The following is a 21256-nucleotide window of genomic DNA, read 5'->3' on the forward strand; positions in this document are numbered from 1 at the left end:
GCGCTGACTGTGCAACCCCAGAGCCAAGCAGAGCACAAGAGGCTGCTTGTCAATGGGCTGTAGGTACTTTGTGGCTTGGGTGAAGTTGGATCTCAAAGGAGACAAGGTCCGTCCGGCCAATATAGCCTCAGTTTTGCTGCAACTTCTGTACCTAGGCGTTCCCGTGGCTTCGATATGGCTCCTTTCTATTATCAGACGTAGGTGTTATCAGCTGGACTTCAGGTGATTCTCCATGCTGATTATTTTATAATTTGGTTGTAATTTCCATGCACACCTGGGAGGAGAAGAACCCTACTTTTACCTAGTCTGCCATCTTCCCCCCTGTCCGGTTATTGTTATTTTTTATTTAAGGACAAGAAGATGGATACTGCAAATTACAGAGCTTGACATTTGGGGACAAATGGTAACTGGATACTTTGTGAGCATGTGTACTTACTAAGAGAAGTAGTCATTGTTTGCAGCCAGCAAAAACGAATTAGGATTGAGTCTAGACAGTGAGCTTCTTAAGGACGGAGACCTGGTCTCCCTCTCCCACCCTACACCAATTTTAAAAATTTACAGAAAAATATAGTGAATGATATAGAAGAAAAAAAACCCCTAGGTTTTTATATTTACTTCACATCTTTCATTTTAAATAAGTAAAGCGTGGCAGATCTACCTAAAATCCCCCATCCATTTTTCACCTTTACTTCCCCTACCTTGGTTGAGGCAAACCACATCACGTTTGTGTGCTCTTCTAGTCCATGTTTTATGCATTGATTTCTGTGTGTAAATATCTGTGAATTATATGTATGTATATGTGTGCACATATAATTTTGTGTTTTAAAACATTGACACAAATAGTGTTATGCTATATGCAATAGTATTATGCGAGTATTATTCTAAATAGATAAAAACATCATTTTTTTCTAATATCGTTTTAGTGTTTCTGGGGAAGGATGCACCCTAGAGGGCTGTGTTCTACCATTTTGCTGATGTCGCTCAATAGCCATTTTTATGCCATTCCATTATCCAGGTCCTAGCAAGATTCAGATTCAAGTTCTTCTAAGTCGTTTGTATAACATTTTCATCCTTGTTCATTCAAATGTTCATCTTTTAGAGTTTAGCTCATGGCATGGTAGACTTGACACTTTTTTGTCCCTACATACATGGTAGATAATGTTAAGTACACGATCTCAGAACCTCCATCATTTTTATGCCTATAGCACCTGGTCTTCCTAGGTGGTCTCCCATTCAAGTACTAACCAGGCCCTACCCTGCTTAGCTTCCGAGATCAGACAGGATTGGGCGTGTTTAGGGTGGCATGGCCGTAGACAGACCTCCATCATTTTTATCCATCTCTCAACATCCACACTGCATTCCTCATTTCCAGTGTTTGGGCACACTTAGTTGGTAGTATTGGTAATAAGAATCTTATTGTTAGTTGATTTTCATTGAGTTCAGACTAGTCCATGATCACATAATCATTTGCGTGACTATATAATATTTTTAATGGACATTATTTTTTCTATAATCAAGGTGATCATATAATTTATTGTCCAGATTGGGGCACTTGAGAATAAAGGTAGTGCTGTTAACAATTATACTGGGGTAACAGTTGTAAATTGGAACTGTCCTAAGCAAAGTAAGTCCCATATGTAGTCACCTTCTTTTCTGTAGTCACCATTAATGAAGTGAAAGACAGTGGTAGAAAATAGTTGTCCATGTTGAGACAGGACAGGGCAGAGGATTCAGCCATGCTGGGAAATGAAGCTCTCAGCGATCTGAACTATCACTCAAAATCATTGTGAACCTCTGTACCTGTGTACCTGAGGGAGTGCATGACCCAGGGCATTTATGAAACCTGATTAATGCTTTAAGAAGGGAGTTTATGTTTTAAGAAGGGAGCTTAAACAGTGAGTTCAGGGGAGGCGTTTTCTGAGGTGGTGGCAAGCATTCGCTGAGGCAGTAATGAAAGGAAGTTACCTTTCAGTGTGTCCGTTAAGATCTAGCATATCTCAGTATGCCCATCTAGAACAAACCCTCTTAAGGTAAGTGAGACTTTACCCTTCTGACCTGATTGGATGCAAGGATAAAGATAACTTGGGTTTTCTTATCAGAAAACTAAGATTAAAGATACAGTAAAAAATAAAAAAAATAAAATAAATAAAAGTAAAAACAGGACGTCCTATCACCTTTGTTAAGGAAGTTTCTTTTTGCATGTGAATTGTGCCTCTTGTGTTCTTTTGCGTACTCTCTAGGAGTTAACATGCTAAACTGCAGTAGAGTAACTGAACAATGCCTTTATTAGTTTTTCTTAAACTAGTGCAGTTGATGAATTAGATCTTGAGGGAAATTTACTACCCTGTTATAGGATATTAGCATATAGGATATATAGGATATTAGTGGTTGATTGACATAGTGCTCTTTTGATTTGTAAGTACCTTTCTTCATATTGCTTCTTTTTCTATCTTCAGTTAATTTATTTGTTCACCTGGTATTTACTGAGTATGTATGAGGAACCGTTAAACTAGGCAACATGGTGGTAAACAAGATAGGTGACATCCTTGCTGTCATAGGGCCCTAAGGCAGGAGAGGGAATCAACAATAATAGGGTCAGTAACTGGAAAGACTAGATTATTTGAAGTAGCAGTGAATACTGACGATAAAACTAGCTAATGTGATGGAAAAGGACAAGTAGAATGAGGGCTATTTAAATATAGTCAGAGAAGGCCTCTCTGAGGAAGTGCCAATTGAATTGAGGTGTAAATGATAAAAAGCCAGAGAAGTAGAGTGAGGAGGAGTCTCAGTAGTAGAAAGAATAAGTATAAAAGTCCTAGGGCAAGAATGAGCTCGTCATGTTGAAAGAACAACAGGTTGGTGCGGGGAAAGCACAGTAAAAGGTAAGGAGTGTAAGAGTATGTAGAGATGCACATCAAGAGTTTAGTGATAAATTTGAGATGCTTAGGCTAGAGGTAGACATTTTGATATTAGTGGCATATAGATGAAATTTATAGTTATGGGAATGGATGAGATAACTTAGAGGATTGAGCCCTGTCACACTCCATCATTGAGGTCGAATAGAGGAGGAGTAGTTAGTGAAGCAGGAAGAATATTAGGAAATTGTGATGCCAAAGAAATCAATTGAGGGAAGTATTTCAAGAAGGAGAAAAGTGGTCAGTCTCATAGAAAGCTGTCGAGAGATTGTGTAAGATGAGGACAGGCCAATGTGTACGACTCTGAGTTTCTCAACCTGACATCTCATTGCTGTCCTGGATCTGGCTCATCTTCCTCTTCTAAGTCATCATCATCCCGAGGGCTTAATATTAACCCAGTATTAATCTTGTATGCTGAATCCTTGCTGTAATTGCTTATTATTTCGAGGGGGTTTTTGTTGACCTTTGGAATTTTCTAGACAGTTATGTCATCTGTGAACAAAGACAGTTTTATTTCTTTCTTCCCAATCTATATACTCTTTATTTCTTTCTCCTGTTTTATTGCATTATCTAGGACATCCAGTATGATGTTCGAATAGGAGTGGTGAGAGCAGCCATCCTTGCTTTGCTCCTCATCTTAGTGGGAAAACATCCAGTTTCTCACCATTAACTGCGATGTTAGCTGTAGATTTTTTTGTAGATGTTCTTTCTCAAGTTGAGGAAGTTCTCTTCTGTTCTTAGTTTGTGGAAAATCATTACTTTTTTTCATATATTTTTTCTACTATCTTTTCTCTCTGCTTACCTTCTAGGCATACCTAACAATATAGCTCATACTCTGAGGCTCTATTCAGTTTTCTTCAATCATTTTTCTTTCTGTTCTTCAGATTGGATAATTTCTGTTGATCTAACGTCAAGTTCACTGATTCTTTGCCATAAGAAATCTCCCTTCGAGCCTCTCCAGTGAATTTTTTGTTTTAGTTACTGAACTTTCAACTCCATAATTTTCATTTTGTTTTATAATTTCTGTCTCCTTATTTTCTCCATTATATCAGTTTCATCACACTTTCCTTTAATTCCTTAAATGTCATTTTATTCAGTTCTTTTATCCCAGTGGTTTTGAAGTTTTCATCTGCTAAATTCAACATCTGGGAACACTCAGACTATTTCTATTGACTGCTTTTAATTGTTTTTTCCCCCTGAGTATGGGTCACACTTTCTTTTTTCTTTTCACGTCTTGTAAAGTTTTGTTGACTACTATATATTTCAGATAATACATGATGCAACTCTAGATTTTTACTTGTTACCTGGAAGGTGTTGGTGGTTTTGTTTGCTCATTTGTTTGCTCATTTGTTTAGTAACACTACTAGACTAAACCTCCACAGTCTGTGTCTTGTACAGCATATGACTACTGATGTCTCACCACATTTGTTTTAATTTTTTCTAAGCCTGGTTTCCTAGAGTGGCTGCTCCTGTGTCTGCATAGCATAGTGTTCAGCCAAAGATTGGTCAGCGGTTGAAGACCGATACTTGCGCTGGTAAGGAAGGCACCCTACTATTCCGGAGGCTGACGTGGACTGGGGAGCACAGGCATGTGTCGGCTGTTTTCAGTCCACCTAGCTTCTTGCTTCTGGTGTCTTTTTTCAGTTTCTCTGTGTGCATACATGTCAGCCAGGAGTGTTTGGGTGGCTTGGTCTCTGCTGTGCATGCCCATGGCCTCCAGTCAGCCTGGGATATGTAAAGAGTTGGTTAAGCCGCCTAAAGTTGTCTCACTCCCTGTTAGTCTGGCCAGTCTGCCAGTCCATCGCTGGCCCAAGGCAGGGTGCAGCCTCAGACCAGCAGAGCCACTGGTCTCCACATTCATTCACCTCAGAGATTGCCATTCTGACTAACAGCACTCCAAATCACACGCATCCCCTCTGGCATGGCAGTGAATCTGCTGGTTCTAAGGCCTACTCCACCTCATAGAACTTCTGAAGTGGTAGAGCTGGAGAGGGATGAGGGCAGCTCCTAGCGTGAAAGTCACAGCCCTCTGCTCTTCTTACCAACCTGCCATCATTTCCACAGCTGAACACTTCTCCGTTTGTTGTATGTCTTTGGTTGATTTCCAGAGCACTGAAATAGTTCTTTTGACTCTTGTCCAGTTTTATGGTTGCTTTTGGGGGAGAGGATTTGTGGGCCTCCTCTGTCTGTGATGCCAGAAGTAAGAAAAGACTCCTGGCATTTTTTAAATGTTCCCTCAGGTGATTCTAATAATACAGCCAGAGTTGAAAACTATTACACCTAGAATTCTTCAAGCTCTAACTATATACATGTAAAATCATGGCATAGTAAAGTTTTCCCACACTGAATTTCTAAAAACATAAAAAGTCTTTAATATCCGAGGTATTATAAATAAGGACCTAATTTTAAAAGAGCACCTAAAGAGGGCCTAGAATACAAACTTAGATTCTGCCAAGTTGGCCAACAGCCTTTCTAGTTCCTATATTAAAGTTGGCAGATTTAGCCCTTGGACTTGGTACGGTATTATTTTATGTTCAGCTTCGTTGGCTAGCATCCACTTCCTAAACACAGTTTCTTAATCTAATTTTTCTAGGTTGGAAAGCTTCTTAAGCATTACATGTGCTGTGCTTGCTCCGAGATTGTCTGGAATCTGTGGTCGATGTATGCTTAACTCTGAAAGGGTGTTATTCATGGCTGACATATTAGAGGAGACTACATTGAGAACATTGGATTACTACAGAACATTATTAGCTAACTGAATTTTTTGTGCTGCCTTGGAAAGACTGCCTGTCAGGTTTTGGGGAGACAACTAATTGTTCTTTTCTGACTCTTGTCAGAAAAGACAAGACTGGACAAGAATGGCATAAAAAATGAGACCAGTGTACTTGTAGATCAGTGTACTAAGCATAACATAAATGCGTGGACACATGAAAGTGCTGATCAACGGATCCCAGCAGCTGGAGCAATGTTAACTGTTCTGGTGTATTTTCTTTCATTTTTCTGGACTAGTGGTTCTTAAAGGGTGGTCTAAGGGCCCTTGAGGGCATTTGAGACCCTTTCAGGAGGTTCATAAATTCAAGACTGTTTTCATAATCATACTGATAAGTATTTGGTTGCCTTTTTCACTCTCATAAGAAATAGCAGAAGCAGATATGAGAAATCAGCTGTTATTTTTTAAGCCAGACATTAAAAAAGATTTGAGAAGATGTCATTCTACTAAATTTTTTTGGTTTTAGAAAATAGTTATTTTTGATAAAAATATATATGTAATGGGTTTATTGTTTTTAGATGAATTTTAAGTGAATGTTTTATATGTTTATTGGTTTTAATTTCTAATAATGGCAAATATTGATAGCTACAATTCATATAAACAAGAGGTATTTGGGATCCTCTAATTTGGAAAAGTGTAAAGGGATTCTGAGACCAAAAAGTTTGAGAGCTGTTGTACTAAATATAAATGAGATAATTAACATCATATTGTGCATGTTGCATAACCTACATTTTTGCCTAATATATCACAAATGTTTCCCATGTTATGATTTTTAGTGTGCTCATACTATTCCATTATATAATTACCATTATTAACCTCACCTTATAAATAATGCTATGATAAATTCTGCATATGTTACTGATCATTTTCCGATGATAATTCTTAAAATTTAAGAGGACTCACCTCAGTTCACTGGCATTGCTACTCATTACCTGGCATTCTACAAGGCACTGAGGGATAAAATGTGACTAAAATTTGACTCCTGCTATAAAGAGATGTGTTAACAGCAGATCTGAGACTGCTTATTGTTAGAAAGGCCTACTTGCAGGGTCAGCCTTTGGCTGGCATCTGGGAACCTGGCTGGTAAACACTGATACAAAACTTCCCCTACGTGATAAGACAGGTTCATTTGCCTAAACTGTTAGTACAAACACTTTGGTTTATGCTGAATACCTGATTTCCTTATTAGTCTGGAATCTTGGTATGTGCTAGGCAGAGTCTGCCTGCATGACTAGCCTCCGGGAGCATCCTTGGGCACCAAGTCTCTAAAGAGCTTCCTTGGTAGACAACACTTTGCATGTGTTGTCAGAACTCATTGCTGGAGGAATTAAGTGTGTCCCAAACCACTCCACTGGGAGAAGATGTGGAAGCTTGTACCTGGTTTCCTCCAGACTTTTATCCATGTGCCTTTTTCCTTTGCTAATACAACTGTGTGCTGCGTCCCGTGAATCCCAGTGAATAACAGATCTGGGTGCAGCCTTGAAAACTCCTGGCACAACTGCCACCCCAGAACTCAGAGTTTAGTAGGAAAAAGAAATATGTATGTAGTTGCAGTACAGTGTATGTAGTAGGTACAAAATGGGAGTGTGTAAGATAAAGCATTATTAAGAGGAGCTAAACAAGACAGAGGTCAGAGAGAGCTTCACAGGGGAGATAACTAGTGTTTTGAAGGATGAATGGAATTTCATCAAATGAAGAGAGAAAAGGGTGGGTCTGATAAGCAGATGGTATGAACTAAGAGGGATGAAACTCATACAGTACCTAGAGAGCTCTAAGCAGTTTGGTGATGCTGAAGCAAAAAATGATCCTAGGTAACAGTAAGGGATAACATTGGAGACTTAAGCCAGGGTTTCCAGTTGAGAAAGTAAGCTTTGTGTCCAGAGTAGTTGGAGGGGAGTGCAGGAAGGCACGAACATAATGCTTGATCCAAGTGGGGAATAAAATGAGGGCTTACAGTGCCGTCTGTGTGAAGAAGAGAGGATAGATGAGCACCAAGGTAAGCAAATGTGAAATTTCAGAGTGTATGAAAAACTTCAACATTCAGAAAGGTGGATAGGTAGGCTCTAAGGAATTTTTGAGAAGTATACTCAGCCTGCGAGTGAGAACTTCAGGGTTTGTATTTTTTGTAGCAGCTTCCACCTCTGATATCTGTATAAGTAGGGCCATCCTCACTGTCCCCCCTACCTCCTACGTGAAGGAGATATAGAGCTGGCCTTTCAGGGGCTATTGGAGTAGACTAAATCATGCTTACTTGGACTCATTGATCCTTTCTCCCCTTAGGTGGCATGGTTCTAAAGACTAGAGACCCCCAAAATTGAGCTTTGCCCTAGATAGTGTGGGAAGGGAGAATTGTGGATGGAAGGAAGAGGCAGTTTCCCTAAACTCATTCCTATATTATACCAGGAAAAATAGATATCAGTGTTTACCATCCGGGTCCAGTGGATGCCTTTTATTTTTATTGTAAGTAATTTTGTAAGTAATAAACAGATAAGAATAAAGGGAGAATTAAAAAAAAAATTTTAATAAGAATTTAAACATAGCGAAGCCAAATCGTTATTTCACTTTTTTTCTGGTTTGGTAGGTACATAAACTGGAATAGGCAACATCCTTCGAATACAGCTTAACTGCCCATGAACCGTCGTGTATGAGCCTGGGACACATCTTGCTTGTAAATTCTAATCCAGATTTTAGATACATCTCTACTAAGTCTAGCTCATCATTATTTCTAGTTCTTCTGCACTTGCATCATCAAAACACAAGACTTTTAAAAACCTGCAGCTCCTAATTTTTTTGAAGTAAGGATGGCTGTCTTCTTTGTTCCTTAATTGCAAAACATTTTCATTATTAAATTTATAAACACCAATTAGAATGATCAATCCAATAAGTTTATTTTTTGTATTTCTATATCATCTCTTTCTAATCACTTTTGTATGTACACCAGCCTTTATCTTTGTCTGTTTATGAACTTATTCAGTAAATCCTGTCGCACAAATGCGTAATAGACAAATGAATACTGTTACCCATCCTTTTAGCAAAACAGGATGTTCTGGGTCCTTATGACAAACATCGTGATGAAGTCCTTCCAGTTGAATGACTAACTGGATAAAAATGCTGTATTTCCTTTTTTGTCCTTAGAAATTCATTGAATCTTTTTTGTTTGGTTTTTTAAATCATAGATTCTTTTTTGTTTTGCTTTTTAAAAAGCTGTTTATTTAAAATAATTATAGAATTATAGGAAGCTACAAAGACAGTACAGAGATAAAGTGTAACCTTCACCCATTTTCCTCCTGTGGTTACTTCTTGTGAGAAGTTATATATGTATAGTGTTCAGGGTCAAAATCAGGAAATAGACATTGGTTCTATGGGTGTGTACGGTTCTGTGCTGTATTATCACACGTGCACACTCTGCAGCCACCACTAAGAAGACATAGAACAGTTATATCACCACATAGAACTGTCACCTTATAGTCACACTCCTTCCTCCATCCCCCACCGTGCCTGGCAACCACTCATCTGTAATCCATCACTATAACTGTCATTTTGGAAGTGTTATATAAATAGAATCATACAGTATGCAACCTATTGAAATTGACATTTTTCATTCAACATAACTGAGATCTGCCGAAGATGTCGGATGTTTCAGAAGTTCATTCCTTTTTATTGCTGAGTAAGACTCCATGGATGTTAGCCTTGTAGACGGCCTAGAATTGAATCATGTATTTTAATCCACTCTATCAGTCTATCTTTTAATTAGTATTTTTAGGCTATTTACATTTAATGTAATTAGGGATGTTAAGCTTAATGAAGTCTGTTATTTGTGTTCACTGTTACTTCTTTTTTTTTTCTTTTTCCTGACCTCTTGTGGGTTACTTGAACATTTTAAAAAATTCTATTATAGTGTTTTTGAATATATCCCTTTGTATCGATATTTTAGTGGTTACTCTAGGTGTATTCATATATAACTTACTATGGTCTACTGCTCTTGACATTTATCAGTTTGAGTGAAAAGTAGAAACCTTATCACCTTTAACGTCCCTTTACCCTCCCCAGTTTATAATTGTTTCAAATATTTCCTCTACATTGAGTAGTTCACCAGACAATGTTATACTTTTTCCTTCTATATTCAGACACAATTTGTAAAACTTTAAAAGAGAAGGAACGTCTGTTGAGTTTACCCATACTTTTGCTCTTTCAATTCTTCCTGATGTTCCAAGATTGCTTCTTTTATCATTTCCTTTCTATTTCAGGAACTTCCTCTAGCCATTCTTTTTTGCTGATGACAAATTTTTTGTCTGAGAATATCTTGATTTCCCTTTCATTCCTTAAGGATAGTTTTGCCAGATATGGAACTCGGGGTTGATAGTTCTTTTTTTCAGTACAGTCATGCGCCACTTAACATTTTGGTCAGCAGTGGACCCGCATATATGACAGTGGTCCCATAAAATTATCATGAAGCTGAAAAGTTCCTAGTTACGTCATAGCCATCCTAACATCATAGCACAACGCATCACTCATGTTTGTGGTGATGCTGGTGTAAACAAACCTACTGTGCTTCCAGACATATGAAAGTACCATGCAGATTTGTGTAAGTGCACTCCATATTCACACAGTCACGAAATCACCTAATGCTACATTTCTTAGATTGTGTTTCATAATTCCAGTGTTAAGTGACTCATGACTATACTTGAAAAAATGAGGTGCCACTTTCTTCTGGCTTCCGTAGTTTCTGATGATAAACTGTAGTCATTCGATTTTTTTTTTTTCCCAATAGATAAAGTGTCACATCTCTCTGATTACTTTCTAGATTTTTTCTTTGTCTCTAGTTTTCTGAAGTTCAGTTATAGTGTTTCTTGGCATGAGTTTCTTTAGGTTTATCCTGTGTGTGGTCTTCTCTGCTTCTTGAATTTTTATGTAAGTTTATATCTTTTGCCAAATTTGGGAAATTCTTGCCGTTATTTCTTCTGATACTTTTTCCACTCTGCCCTCTTTCTCTTTTCCTTCTGGGACTCTTATGATAGGCATGTTAGATCTTAGATATTTTGTTGTAGTTCCAAAGGTCCCTGAGGCTCTGGTAATTTTTTTTATTTCAGTCTTTTTTCTCTCTGTTGAGATTGGGTAATTTCATTTGTCTTCCTCAAGATTCACTGATATTTTCTCCTGTCTTTTTCATTCTGCTGTTGAGCCCATTAAGTTTTTTGTTTCAATTATGTTTTCTGTTCTAAAATATTTATTCGTTTCTGTATTTTATAGCTTCTATTTTTTGTCATTTGTTTCTATTTTTTATTTGTTTACTTTCCCATTTAAGCATTTTTATGATGGCTGCTTTAAAATCCTTATTAGATAATTCTAATATCTGTGTCATTGTGATATTGATATTTTTTCATGTTTAGATTTTCTTGGTTCTTAGTATGATAATGATTTTCAGTTGTATCCAGGATATTTGAGGTATTATGTTATGGGACTTATTTAAGTTGTCCATCTTTGCCGGCCTTTTCTGATACCATTCTGGAAGGTGAAGAGGGAGTACCACCTTGTTACTACCAGGTGAGAATAGAAATCCAGGCATACTTGGCCTCCATTGAAATCCAGTGGGGAGGGGCTCCTGGTTACTTCTGGACAGACTGGGGTGGGAGAGTGATTTTCCATTAGGCCTCTGCCAACAGTACTCCAGCTGACAGCAGGGGAGATACTCCGTCACTGCTTTCCATATGGCCTCCAGTGATACCTTATCGGGGCGCTCAGTGCTGTGAAGGGTAATGAAAGTCCTGCTATGACTTCTTTGATGCCACTCCAGGGTGCGCGTGCGTGTGCACGTGCCCTGGTTACAGTTGATCAGCGATGGAAGTCTAGATGTCCTGCTTTGCTTTCGCCAATGGGATGTATGAGGGGGGAGGATTTTTTTTTCCAGGGTATTTGGTTGGAATAGAGTAATTATTTTCTAAAAGTTTTCTGTCTTGCTAGGTTGCTCCACCTATAGTCCTTTGGTTAGAAAGGCGGGCTTTTCTTGAGATGTTTTTGTGTGCTCCTTTTGGTGTTTCCAGGATGCTAGCTTCTCTGTTACTCAGGCTGGGATATATGAAGCAAAAAGAAAGCACAGGGAACTCACCGTTGTGTTGTTTTTTGGGCCTCCAAGTCTAATCTATCTGCCCTCTTCTCTTCATCTTCTGGAGTCTTCTCTATGTTTGTTCAATATATAATGTCCAGGGTTTTTGTCGTACTTAGTGGAAAAAATAGGTAGTAGTACACTTTCTCCATCTTGGTCTGTAACCAAGTTCTGGAGGTCCTGAACTTGAATTTGAGAAAATTCATTTAAGATATTGTTACCTGAAGACTCAGAGTCTGAGATTGTACTTTTATGGTCAATTTCACTAACATTGTTAGAGTTTAGAGTGATAATACCTGTCTCTACATTCATTTTCTGATTCATCAAATAATTATGAAATGTTTTCCTCTCTCATTTTCTTTCTTTTTTGCCATTATGAGTACAAGAAGGAAAAATCCTAAATTCTCAATTATTTTCAGTGAAAGTTACAAAAGACTACAAACTTAGTGTTTCCAGGCAAGTGGACCATTTACATCAATTAGAGAACAAAGTCCACAGTACTTCAGAAAAAGACAACAGAGAAGATAGGGATGTTACAGGTTAGATGGGGGAAGTGTGAATAATGTGAAAGAAGAAAGAGGTGAGAGGTATGAAGTTTGTGATGAAAATGAAAAATCCAGAGAAAGAGAAGAATTTGAAAAGTGTTTTGTTGAAGAATAATTGGAGAGAAAGATGGAAAATAAGGAACAAAAGGAAAGTGAGGAGATGGAAGAAGAAAGTATGAAGTAGGTTGTAAAAGCGGCGATATGCAGTGAGAGGCACCATGTTTGTTGGTAGAACTAGTCTATTGTAAGATGGGTTAATTATCAGTATTCTGCTCTTTAAAGATGATTCTAATGTAGAATAAATTGCTAGGTCTTGAGGGATTCCTTCTAGGAAGATATATACCATTATCTTTTAGAACACAAGATTTTTTTTTTTTCTTTTGGGAATGAAGCAACACTATAATGGGAAAAAAATCTGCCAATAAGTTTAAGAACTTAAGGAGAATAGTTTATAACCGTCTGATAATTTTTATTCCAAGCTCCTTATGGCTTGTTGAATTTGAAAGAATTGGGTTGAATAAAATCATTATCAGTATTTTTTAAAAGTAAAGAACTGTTCTAAATACATACTCTAATGAATATCCTAAATTATTCAATTTATTGTTTTTTTTTTCCTCATTTCACTATGATGATGGAATTTGGGACTTTATGATAAAATTACTAAAAAGAGATTGCCCTGTCCTCTAGGAAAATCAAGGAAAATGGTTGAAGCTATTTAGATTAAAGAATTATTTCTAGGAAGACAGTGTGTATAGGTATATGCAATGACATTTGATTATCTTAAGGCTTTATAAGGTTAGTGGACAGATTTTAACTTACAGACTTCTACCTGGAAGCTTGTTTGGAATGATATTGTTAATGATTATATTACTTAAGGGACAACTTGCAAATAGTGATTGTGTTCCAGAAAATTCTTCACCCTCATCACATCTGGTATTTACTAGTTAGGATCCTTTTTCGTAAGCATGAAAACACAAAGGAACAAATGGAATTATTTTCTTTGTTTTAATTTAAATAAAGTATACAATTCTGCATATCTGTGAGCCCTACCTTCCTCTTTTGAGTTTAGAAAGGTGCAGGTCTTTTTATCATCTGTGTTTATATGGTGGAGCCTGACTGAAAAGTGGCAGGTCCTCGAATAGCATCATTTCTCTCAGTGTTGTTTCATAAGACTTAGATGAGATGTCAGAGGAACTTAGCTCTTATTTATGTCATTCAGCCTGTGGTAAAATTGGTTTCATTATATTTCATTTAACTCCAAGTCACAGAACCTGTGGATGACGTTAAGTAAGGACTTAACTGTACTCCAAAGCCAGGAATGATCTTGTTCTGCATAACTCTTAGAAGAGACCATGGAACTTGGTCGGTGTCCACTGCATATTACAGAACCCCTCCCTTTCTCAAGTGCAGTGTAGAAGATGATGGCTCAAAACATTTTAATGAACTCCTCCTGTCCTGACTCCCTTAAAATGTAGGAGTGGAAGAGGAGGTGGTAGGGCAGAGCTGTATCGATTTCCAGGCTGCTGGGGTCTAGGCCTACCCTGTGGACAACATCGGCCACATCAGTGCTGCTCAGCACTGCTGTAGAGTATATTAGAAATTTGCAGGCACTATGCCAGATCTCCTGAGTCACAAACTCTGCAGTGGGGTCCAGAATTCTGTCTTAAGAAGCTCCTCCAGGTGGTGGTTATGCACGGCAAAGTTAGAGAAATTGTGAGATACCTAGTCTTGTCTATAATTTTTACTTATTTATTTTTAGCTGTCTGTTCTAATTAGAATTGTCTATTTAAATTCTGTTCTTTCCCCGTATTTCCTTTGGACTCCTGCTTGCCGAGTCATTTGGCTTTTCTAGGCTTTAGTTCTCCTAAACCATCTTCTGAATCCAGTTTTTAAATTATTTCTTTAAGAGATTTTAAGTGGGAAATTGCTTATAATTTCATTTAGGCTTTTTCCTATTTAAAAATTGTCATATAAGAATGATGAGTGTGAAATAAAATGTTTTTCAAAGGCAATGACTTTCTGAAAAGTAAAGCTTTTAAATTTTGTAATCTATTACTGAGGGAGCTCCTCATTCATATATTTTTTAAAAATTTATATTTGTAAAATAGTTCAGTGTAGTAAAGGACAGAGAGATGGACCAGATAACTTGTCAATATTCTTTTTAGTGCCCGAATTTTATTGTTTAATAAAATTAAGAAATTTGAAAGGAGGTTTAATTTTTGGTAATTTTAATTTCAGTATACAAATCATATTTTTAATGTTATCTCACAGCATTCAATAGTATACCTTGCTAATAATATACTGTTGTTTGAAAAATGAAGTTTTCTGTTCTGTTTTTATATACTATACATTGGGTGTTAGTTATTAGTCCTTTTGTGCTTGTTAATTTTTTTTATATATACTGTATGCATTTTTTCAGTTAAATTGAGTCCAAAGCTGTCATTTAAATTTTGGAACCATATGAAACTGCCAATTTTGTTGAAAATGATCAAATATTAAGGTACCATTTTCACTGGAAAACTGACTTGATTATTTGATTTGAAGGAATTCAAGTGGTTTCTTTGAAGATTTTGTATATTTTTGCATCTTGGGTGTACAGAACATGATTTGTGCTTTCATTGTCTAATATGCATATATACTTTTCTACGGTTAAAGGTAGAGTCTGTGTACAATAAAAATAACAGAAAACAAAGCCAGGCACTTCCCAGTAAGATGATCATATAAGAGTTCCCTCACAGTTTCCTCTAGTGTCCCCCCATGGAAACCATTGAAATGATTCAAAGCAAAACAAACATAAGGATTTTGCTACTAAGGTTGAAAATAGGAAAAATTGTCAATCATATATCACTAATTTGAAGGAGTTTTTCTGTCTTTTGTGTTAGAGTTTGAACTTCTGGGAGCTGATACAGCACTCTCCTCAGGAGCACCATGTAGTACTATGGGAAATAAAGGTGGAGAAAATTCTAGAAGTTTCTCATAACTCTGGGCGGGTGGTAGAGGGTGGCCCACAAGGGAGGGCTGTGGGAAGGCCATGGCTCTCTCAGCTCTGCTTGGAGGAACCTGTGGTATTCTGTGGTCTTCCTCTCCCTGCAGGGCTTATTCCTTTCACTGACTTGGTTTGCTCGATGGAGCAGACTCACTCTGATGTCACGAAGAGAATCCTTTTAATAAGGAAGGGTTGGGCGAGAAACAAAGGGCGGATGTAAGAAAGACAGAAGGATCCACTCGGAGCCCCTCATAGCTATGGGCTCCAGACGAAGAGCAGCAACAGCATCTGGGCCTGAAGGAAAATACTTGTGACTTTACCCTCTGTCCATGTACTCCAGGAATCTTTCCCAAAGCATGGCCAGTTCACCTCAAAGCAGGGGAGCATTTTGGAATCAAGAGTGGGAGTATTTTTCCATTGGTACTGGTCACTCTTCAGACTTGGTGAAGCTGGCTTCTGGGAAGGTGGTTTCAACCAGTACCAAGAAAATGCATGTAAGGCCAGAGGTGCATTCAGAGCCACATTCTTCTACCAAAAGCCTTAACCTCCATGCCATCACTCCTCCTGCTTGCTTTTTAAAAACTTTTTATTTAAAAAAAAAAATATTCAAATGAAGAGTTACAAGGATAGTACAAATAACTTCTCTATATTTTTCACCAATTTTGAACATTTTTCTTCTGTAGATATTTGTTTCTTTTCAGAAGCATTGGAGAGTAAATTACAGAATTATGTCTTTTTACCACTAAATAATTTAATGTTTATTTCCTAAGAACAAGGAATTCTCTTACAGTATTACAGCACAGGAAGCCCTCACCTAACCTTGTCGACTTTAAACAGTTTTACCACAGACTAATTTATATAGACAAGAGTTAAGGTCCAACAGAATATTTCTGTATATACATCAGTTTGTGGTAAAATTGCTTTTGTTACATGTCGTTTTGCTTAAAGTTACTGTTTCTAAGAACCTGTCGACGGTGTTAAGTGAGTACAAGTGTCAAATTTAGGAAATTGGGACAATATTAGCTACTCTCTAAGTCTATATTTGTTTTTTTCCAGTAATGTTCTTCATAGCATTTATTTTTTTCTGGTCCAGGATCCAATCCAGGATTGTGCTTCGCATTTGGTTGTCATGTCTCCTTTAGTCTCTGGTCTCTGAATCTTGGGTGGTTCCTAAAGCCTTTGTCTTTGGTGACCTTGACATTTTTTAAGTATGAGCCTTTTATTTTGTACATTGTCCCTCAATTTGGATGTTTGTGATATTTCCTTGAGATTAGATTTCTATTATGCATTTTTGGCAGGCGTACTACATAAAAGAGGTGTGTGTCCTGTGCATCGCATCAGGAGACATGTGATGTCTATTTCATTGTTGCTGAGATGATTTTACCACTTGATTAAGATGACACCAGCTAGATTTCTCCACAGTAAAATTAGCATTTTTCCTTTGTAAGTTAATAAGTATTTTGTAGGGAGACACTTTGAGATGATGTACTTGTCCTGCTCCTATTAAGACTTTCACCTGCTAGTCCTAACATTCATTTTTGATTCTGGCCTGAATCAGTCGTTGCTCTGGCGGTTCCAAAATGGCCCTTTCCTACATTCACCATTCGTTCTACGTTCGTTAGTTGGTGTACAGAAGAAACATGTTTCCCTCATCTGTTAATTTTTATTTGTTACTGATATGGACTCAAGGATTCTTATTTCATTCAATAGGTTATAGTCTGTCACCATCAGTATTTGTTTTGGTGCTTAAATTGTCCTGATATTGGTCAGTGGGAGCCCCTCAAGTACCTTCCTGAGCCCTTTGACAAGTCCTGTTTTTTTTATTTTAAATAACATTTTCTTGACACAAGAATGCTGCAGGTTCATCTTGAAGTTATTTCTCCAAAGATTTCTGTTCCTTTTATGGTGGATGATATATAGAAACCGCTGTGTCAGTGCTGTGTAAGTGTTAAGGAGAGGGTTTCGATGTGCTCACACAAAGAGGGGAGAACTCGGGACAGTTCAGTCATGCTGGTTTTGGCACTGTCTGCTTTGCATAACCGGCCTGTGCCAACTCTCTGGACCTGCTCGTCTACACTGTTTTAATTGGAAGTCTACACTGTAGCCTTCTAGTATGTTCTGATCTTAGAGCAAGTTCCCCTTATTTCTAGATATTTTTAGCTCTTTAAAAACGTTCTCTCTTCTAGATGAATTTTAGAATCACATGTCAAACTCCAAATTCCAAAAAAAAGTCATTGTTATTTTGAAAAGAATTGAATTTATTATTTATTATTTGAACAACGTGGGTTTAAACTGCATGGGTACAAATTAGTAGTTGATAGATGGTAATGAGATGGGGAGCACAGCATAGGGAATGCAGTGAGCATTAGTGTAATGGCTAGGTGGAGAGCCAGAGGAGAGAGCAATTAAGGAGATTGTTTTATGAACTATATAAATGTCTAACCAGTGTACTGTATACTTGAAACTAACACAATTTCAGAAAGAACTGGAAAAAAATAAATGCAGTAAATTATTTTTTGTTTTTCTTAATAACATATTCTTTAGCTTACTTTATTGTAAAAATAGAGTATATAATACACACAGCTCACAAAGTGAGTTAATCAGCTGTTCATGTTACCTGTAACGCTTTCAGGCAACAGTGGCTACCAGTGTAGTAGACCCTCCACTTCTGTGGATTCCCAACTGCAAGTTGAAAATAGTGTTGATAAGTTTTTGGAGAGTCAGAAGTTATGTGTGGAGTTTCCACTGTGTTGGGGGTTGAGGCCTCCAACCCCTGATGTTGTTCAAGTGTAAACTGTAATTGTTCATAGTTTTGTGTTTGTGAATAGTATCTTTTAATGATTCTTTTATTATGAATTTACACATGTGGAAAAGTGCCTAAACTATGAATGTATAGTAATGAATTGTATTCAGCCACCACCCACGTCATTTAATAGAACCTTGCTGGCATCTTGAAGCTTCCTGCGTCATCACAACCCCCTGTTCTTCCTTTCGTTCTAAAGTCAGCACATTAAGAGGAACACAGATGCTCACATGGCTTTCATTATTCAGTACAGGGAAGCATGACAGTTAAGCAGGAGAGACTTTACTTCTCTGCCACAGAATTCTTAAGTGATATTTACTGTGTGGGCCTTTATGTAAGGGACAAAGAACAGTACAATTGACTTTTTAAGACTAGCTTTATGAAACATGCAGATTTATTTTTTATAAGTCTGTTTATTATTCAGTTTATGCTAGAATAAAACTGAGGTTATAATAAATTAAAAAATGTCTTTTTAAGGTGTGTTTAATTTAGATGTCAAAATAGTAGCCTTGGATTATCTAGCTTGATATGGAAGTTGAAAATCATTGTTCCCTTAGTTTAATGAGGTATGGAAGTTGCTCATACTACTACTGCTATAGCCTCAACTACCCTTTGGCACTACTGATCAAGAGAAATGAATAGTTTTTCTTCTACATCTCTTAGATTTTGGTGTCCAGTTCTGTCCTTGGGCCTCTTCTCAGTATGCGCTTTGTCTCTAATCTATCTCATACTGTTGTTTCAATGCCTACATGTATCCTCATAACATCTACTTTAATTTCCTAGACCAGGTTTCCTGAGTAGTGATTCTCTTAAATTAAAACGAATGACTTCTGACCAGGGTCATCTTCCATCTACCCAATTGTGTGTTTAAGGATCAGGACTTTGCCTAAAGTCTGGCCTAGGGAAACCTTTGCAGAATGGGAAGCACAGAGGAAACATTTAGCCTATGGAAATGAATGATTCTGCTATATTATCATCCGTTTCAGTGCCTCATCTCTCTGTCTTCATACATGTGGTCTTTATAGTTGAAGTATTAATTCTAATACCTTTGTCTTTTTCTCCCTATCTTTAAATTTCTGACATGCTAAGGAGAAAGTGCTCACATTCTTACAGATCTTCAGAGCGCACTTAGTGGTAGATAGCTTTGTTATATAACTCTTCAGGGCTTTTTTTATTTTCACTTTGTTATCAGCAAATACATAAATGAATATCCGTTTCTGGAAAATGTGACTATAAAATTCCTAACCTTACATTTCTGTTTTGATTGTGGTGTTTGATTTTTTTCTTTTTTTAAAGAAATATACTGATAACTTGGTTTTGCTTCTAGAAAAACTGATTGCTTATCAACGAGAGTTTCTTGCTTTGAAAGAACGTCTTCGAATAGCTGAACACAGAATCTCTCAGCGCTCTTCTGAACTAAGTGCCATTGTACAGCAGTTCAGGCGTGTAGGAGCAGAAACAAATGGAAGAAAGAACACATTGAATAAATTTTCAGGTACAAATAGTATTTTTGGTTTTATAAAAGGATTATATTTTCAAAGGATTATGTAAAGTATTTTATTTGAAAGTTGTGTAGAGTAGCTTATCGGCCAGCATTTGCTACCTTTCACAAAACTTTCTATTATGGTAAATTACAAGACAGTTTTTATTAATTGCTAGATTTTATTTTAAGAGAGTAATAGTGACAAATTTCAGTACTATAAATTTCATTGACAATAGTGTTTTTTTATGTTTTTATAATTGTATTCAAAAAGATTAAAATTTAACTTTGTGCTTTACATGTTTATGTTGTGGCTTATGTGGACCTCAGATGCATTCTAGATAATCTTTGAGCTATTTGAAGCAATTAGTGCTCTTATATCTGACTTATAAGAAAAAAATACAAAGTTTTATAATGGATACTTTTGGGGATATTTGACTAGTTCCGTCTCTGAGAACTTCTCATCAGAGTAATCATCTCTGTTTCTGTGCTATTCTGATTATTACATTGAAACATGCAAATAATCAGGTGCCTTCAAATTTACATGATCTTTTAAGTTTAATATACCTTTTATTTAGAATCATCAGTTCTAATCCTTTACCATTAATTCCTCTTGTCACTACCTTATTAAAGTTTCATGCTCTTTATTTCCTGTTCTGATTCTGAAATTTGTATTATGGTACAGTAACATTTAAAATTATGGAATGATATAGGTAATAAAAATAAATCACCCACAAGCCTCCTGATAAATGATTTCTGTTAAAACATTTTGGTTCTATTTTCCATGAATATTTTTCTTCAGAATTGTTATTGTGTTATAGCCTGATTTTTTTACTCTTGAAGTAATGCTGTTAGCATTTACTTTGTCATTGAATAACTTCAAAAATACCATTTTTAATGGCTGTATAATTTGACAGCTAATTCCGTACTGTAATGTATTAAACATTTTTCTATAATTGGCAAATAGGATTTTCCTGGATGGTTTTTCTTGCCACTTTATAGCTCTGTAGTGAACATCTTTGTATATAAATCAGACACATTTCTGGTCATCTTTAAATTATTTTCCTTAGGTTGTGACTTTCTTAAAAACGGAATCTGTGTTTTGATGACTGTTGATTTCCAAACACAAGGCACAGTGGCTGGAACAGAATAGGTAATCACTAAATACTTAGTGAATGCATGGAAGTTAAAGTCCTAAAAGGGAAATTATTGAATAATAGGACAGAAATATTTTAGGGTTTTTGATGCTATTCCAAATAGCTGAAACATTTATCACATTATCACCAAAATTTGATAGAGTATTTAATTTAGCTACAAAAGCCTCTTTTTCATTTTAAATGGAGATCTCATTCACCAAAGTATGAAATGAGGAAAGAAAATTCTTTAGTTCTAGTTTTCATAAATTTCATTGCTATATTTATAAAAGCCTCAACATCTATAAGTAAGGTGTACCTGTGGATTAATTATACTTCTGTGTTTCAGATAATACCATAAAGCTGTTAAAGGAGTTAACAAGCAAAAAGTCTCTTCAAGTGCCAAGCATTTATTATCATTTGCCTCATTTATTTCAAAATGAAGGAAGCCTTCAACCTGCTGTGCAGATTGGTAATGGAAGAACAGGAGGTATGTTTATTTTGTTTCTTATTGTGTTTGT

At 36.7% G+C, this 21256-nt stretch overlaps 1 protein-coding gene and 1 pseudogene across 1 annotated transcript in view; one reads left to right on the top strand and one right to left on the bottom strand.

The window, feature by feature from the left end:
* MGAT4A (alpha-1,3-mannosyl-glycoprotein 4-beta-N-acetylglucosaminyltransferase A) overlaps positions 1-21256 on the top strand; it is a 96623-nt gene that overhangs the window by 25464 nt on the left and 49903 nt on the right. Inside the window, exons 3-4 of the mRNA XM_039872491.1 lie at positions 19450-19617; positions 21085-21225. Coding sequence (XP_039728425.1) covers positions 19450-19617; positions 21085-21225 — 309 coding nt within the window. The remainder of the gene's footprint in view (positions 1-19449; positions 19618-21084; positions 21226-21256) is intronic.
* On the bottom strand, positions 1197-1315 carry LOC120610339 (uncharacterized; annotated as a pseudogene).

Source organism: Pteropus medius, unplaced genomic scaffold (genome assembly GCF_902729225.1).
Source record: "Pteropus medius unplaced genomic scaffold, Ma_sr-lr_union100, whole genome shotgun sequence".
In the NCBI taxonomy this organism is placed as follows: domain Eukaryota; kingdom Metazoa; phylum Chordata; class Mammalia; order Chiroptera; family Pteropodidae; genus Pteropus; species Pteropus medius.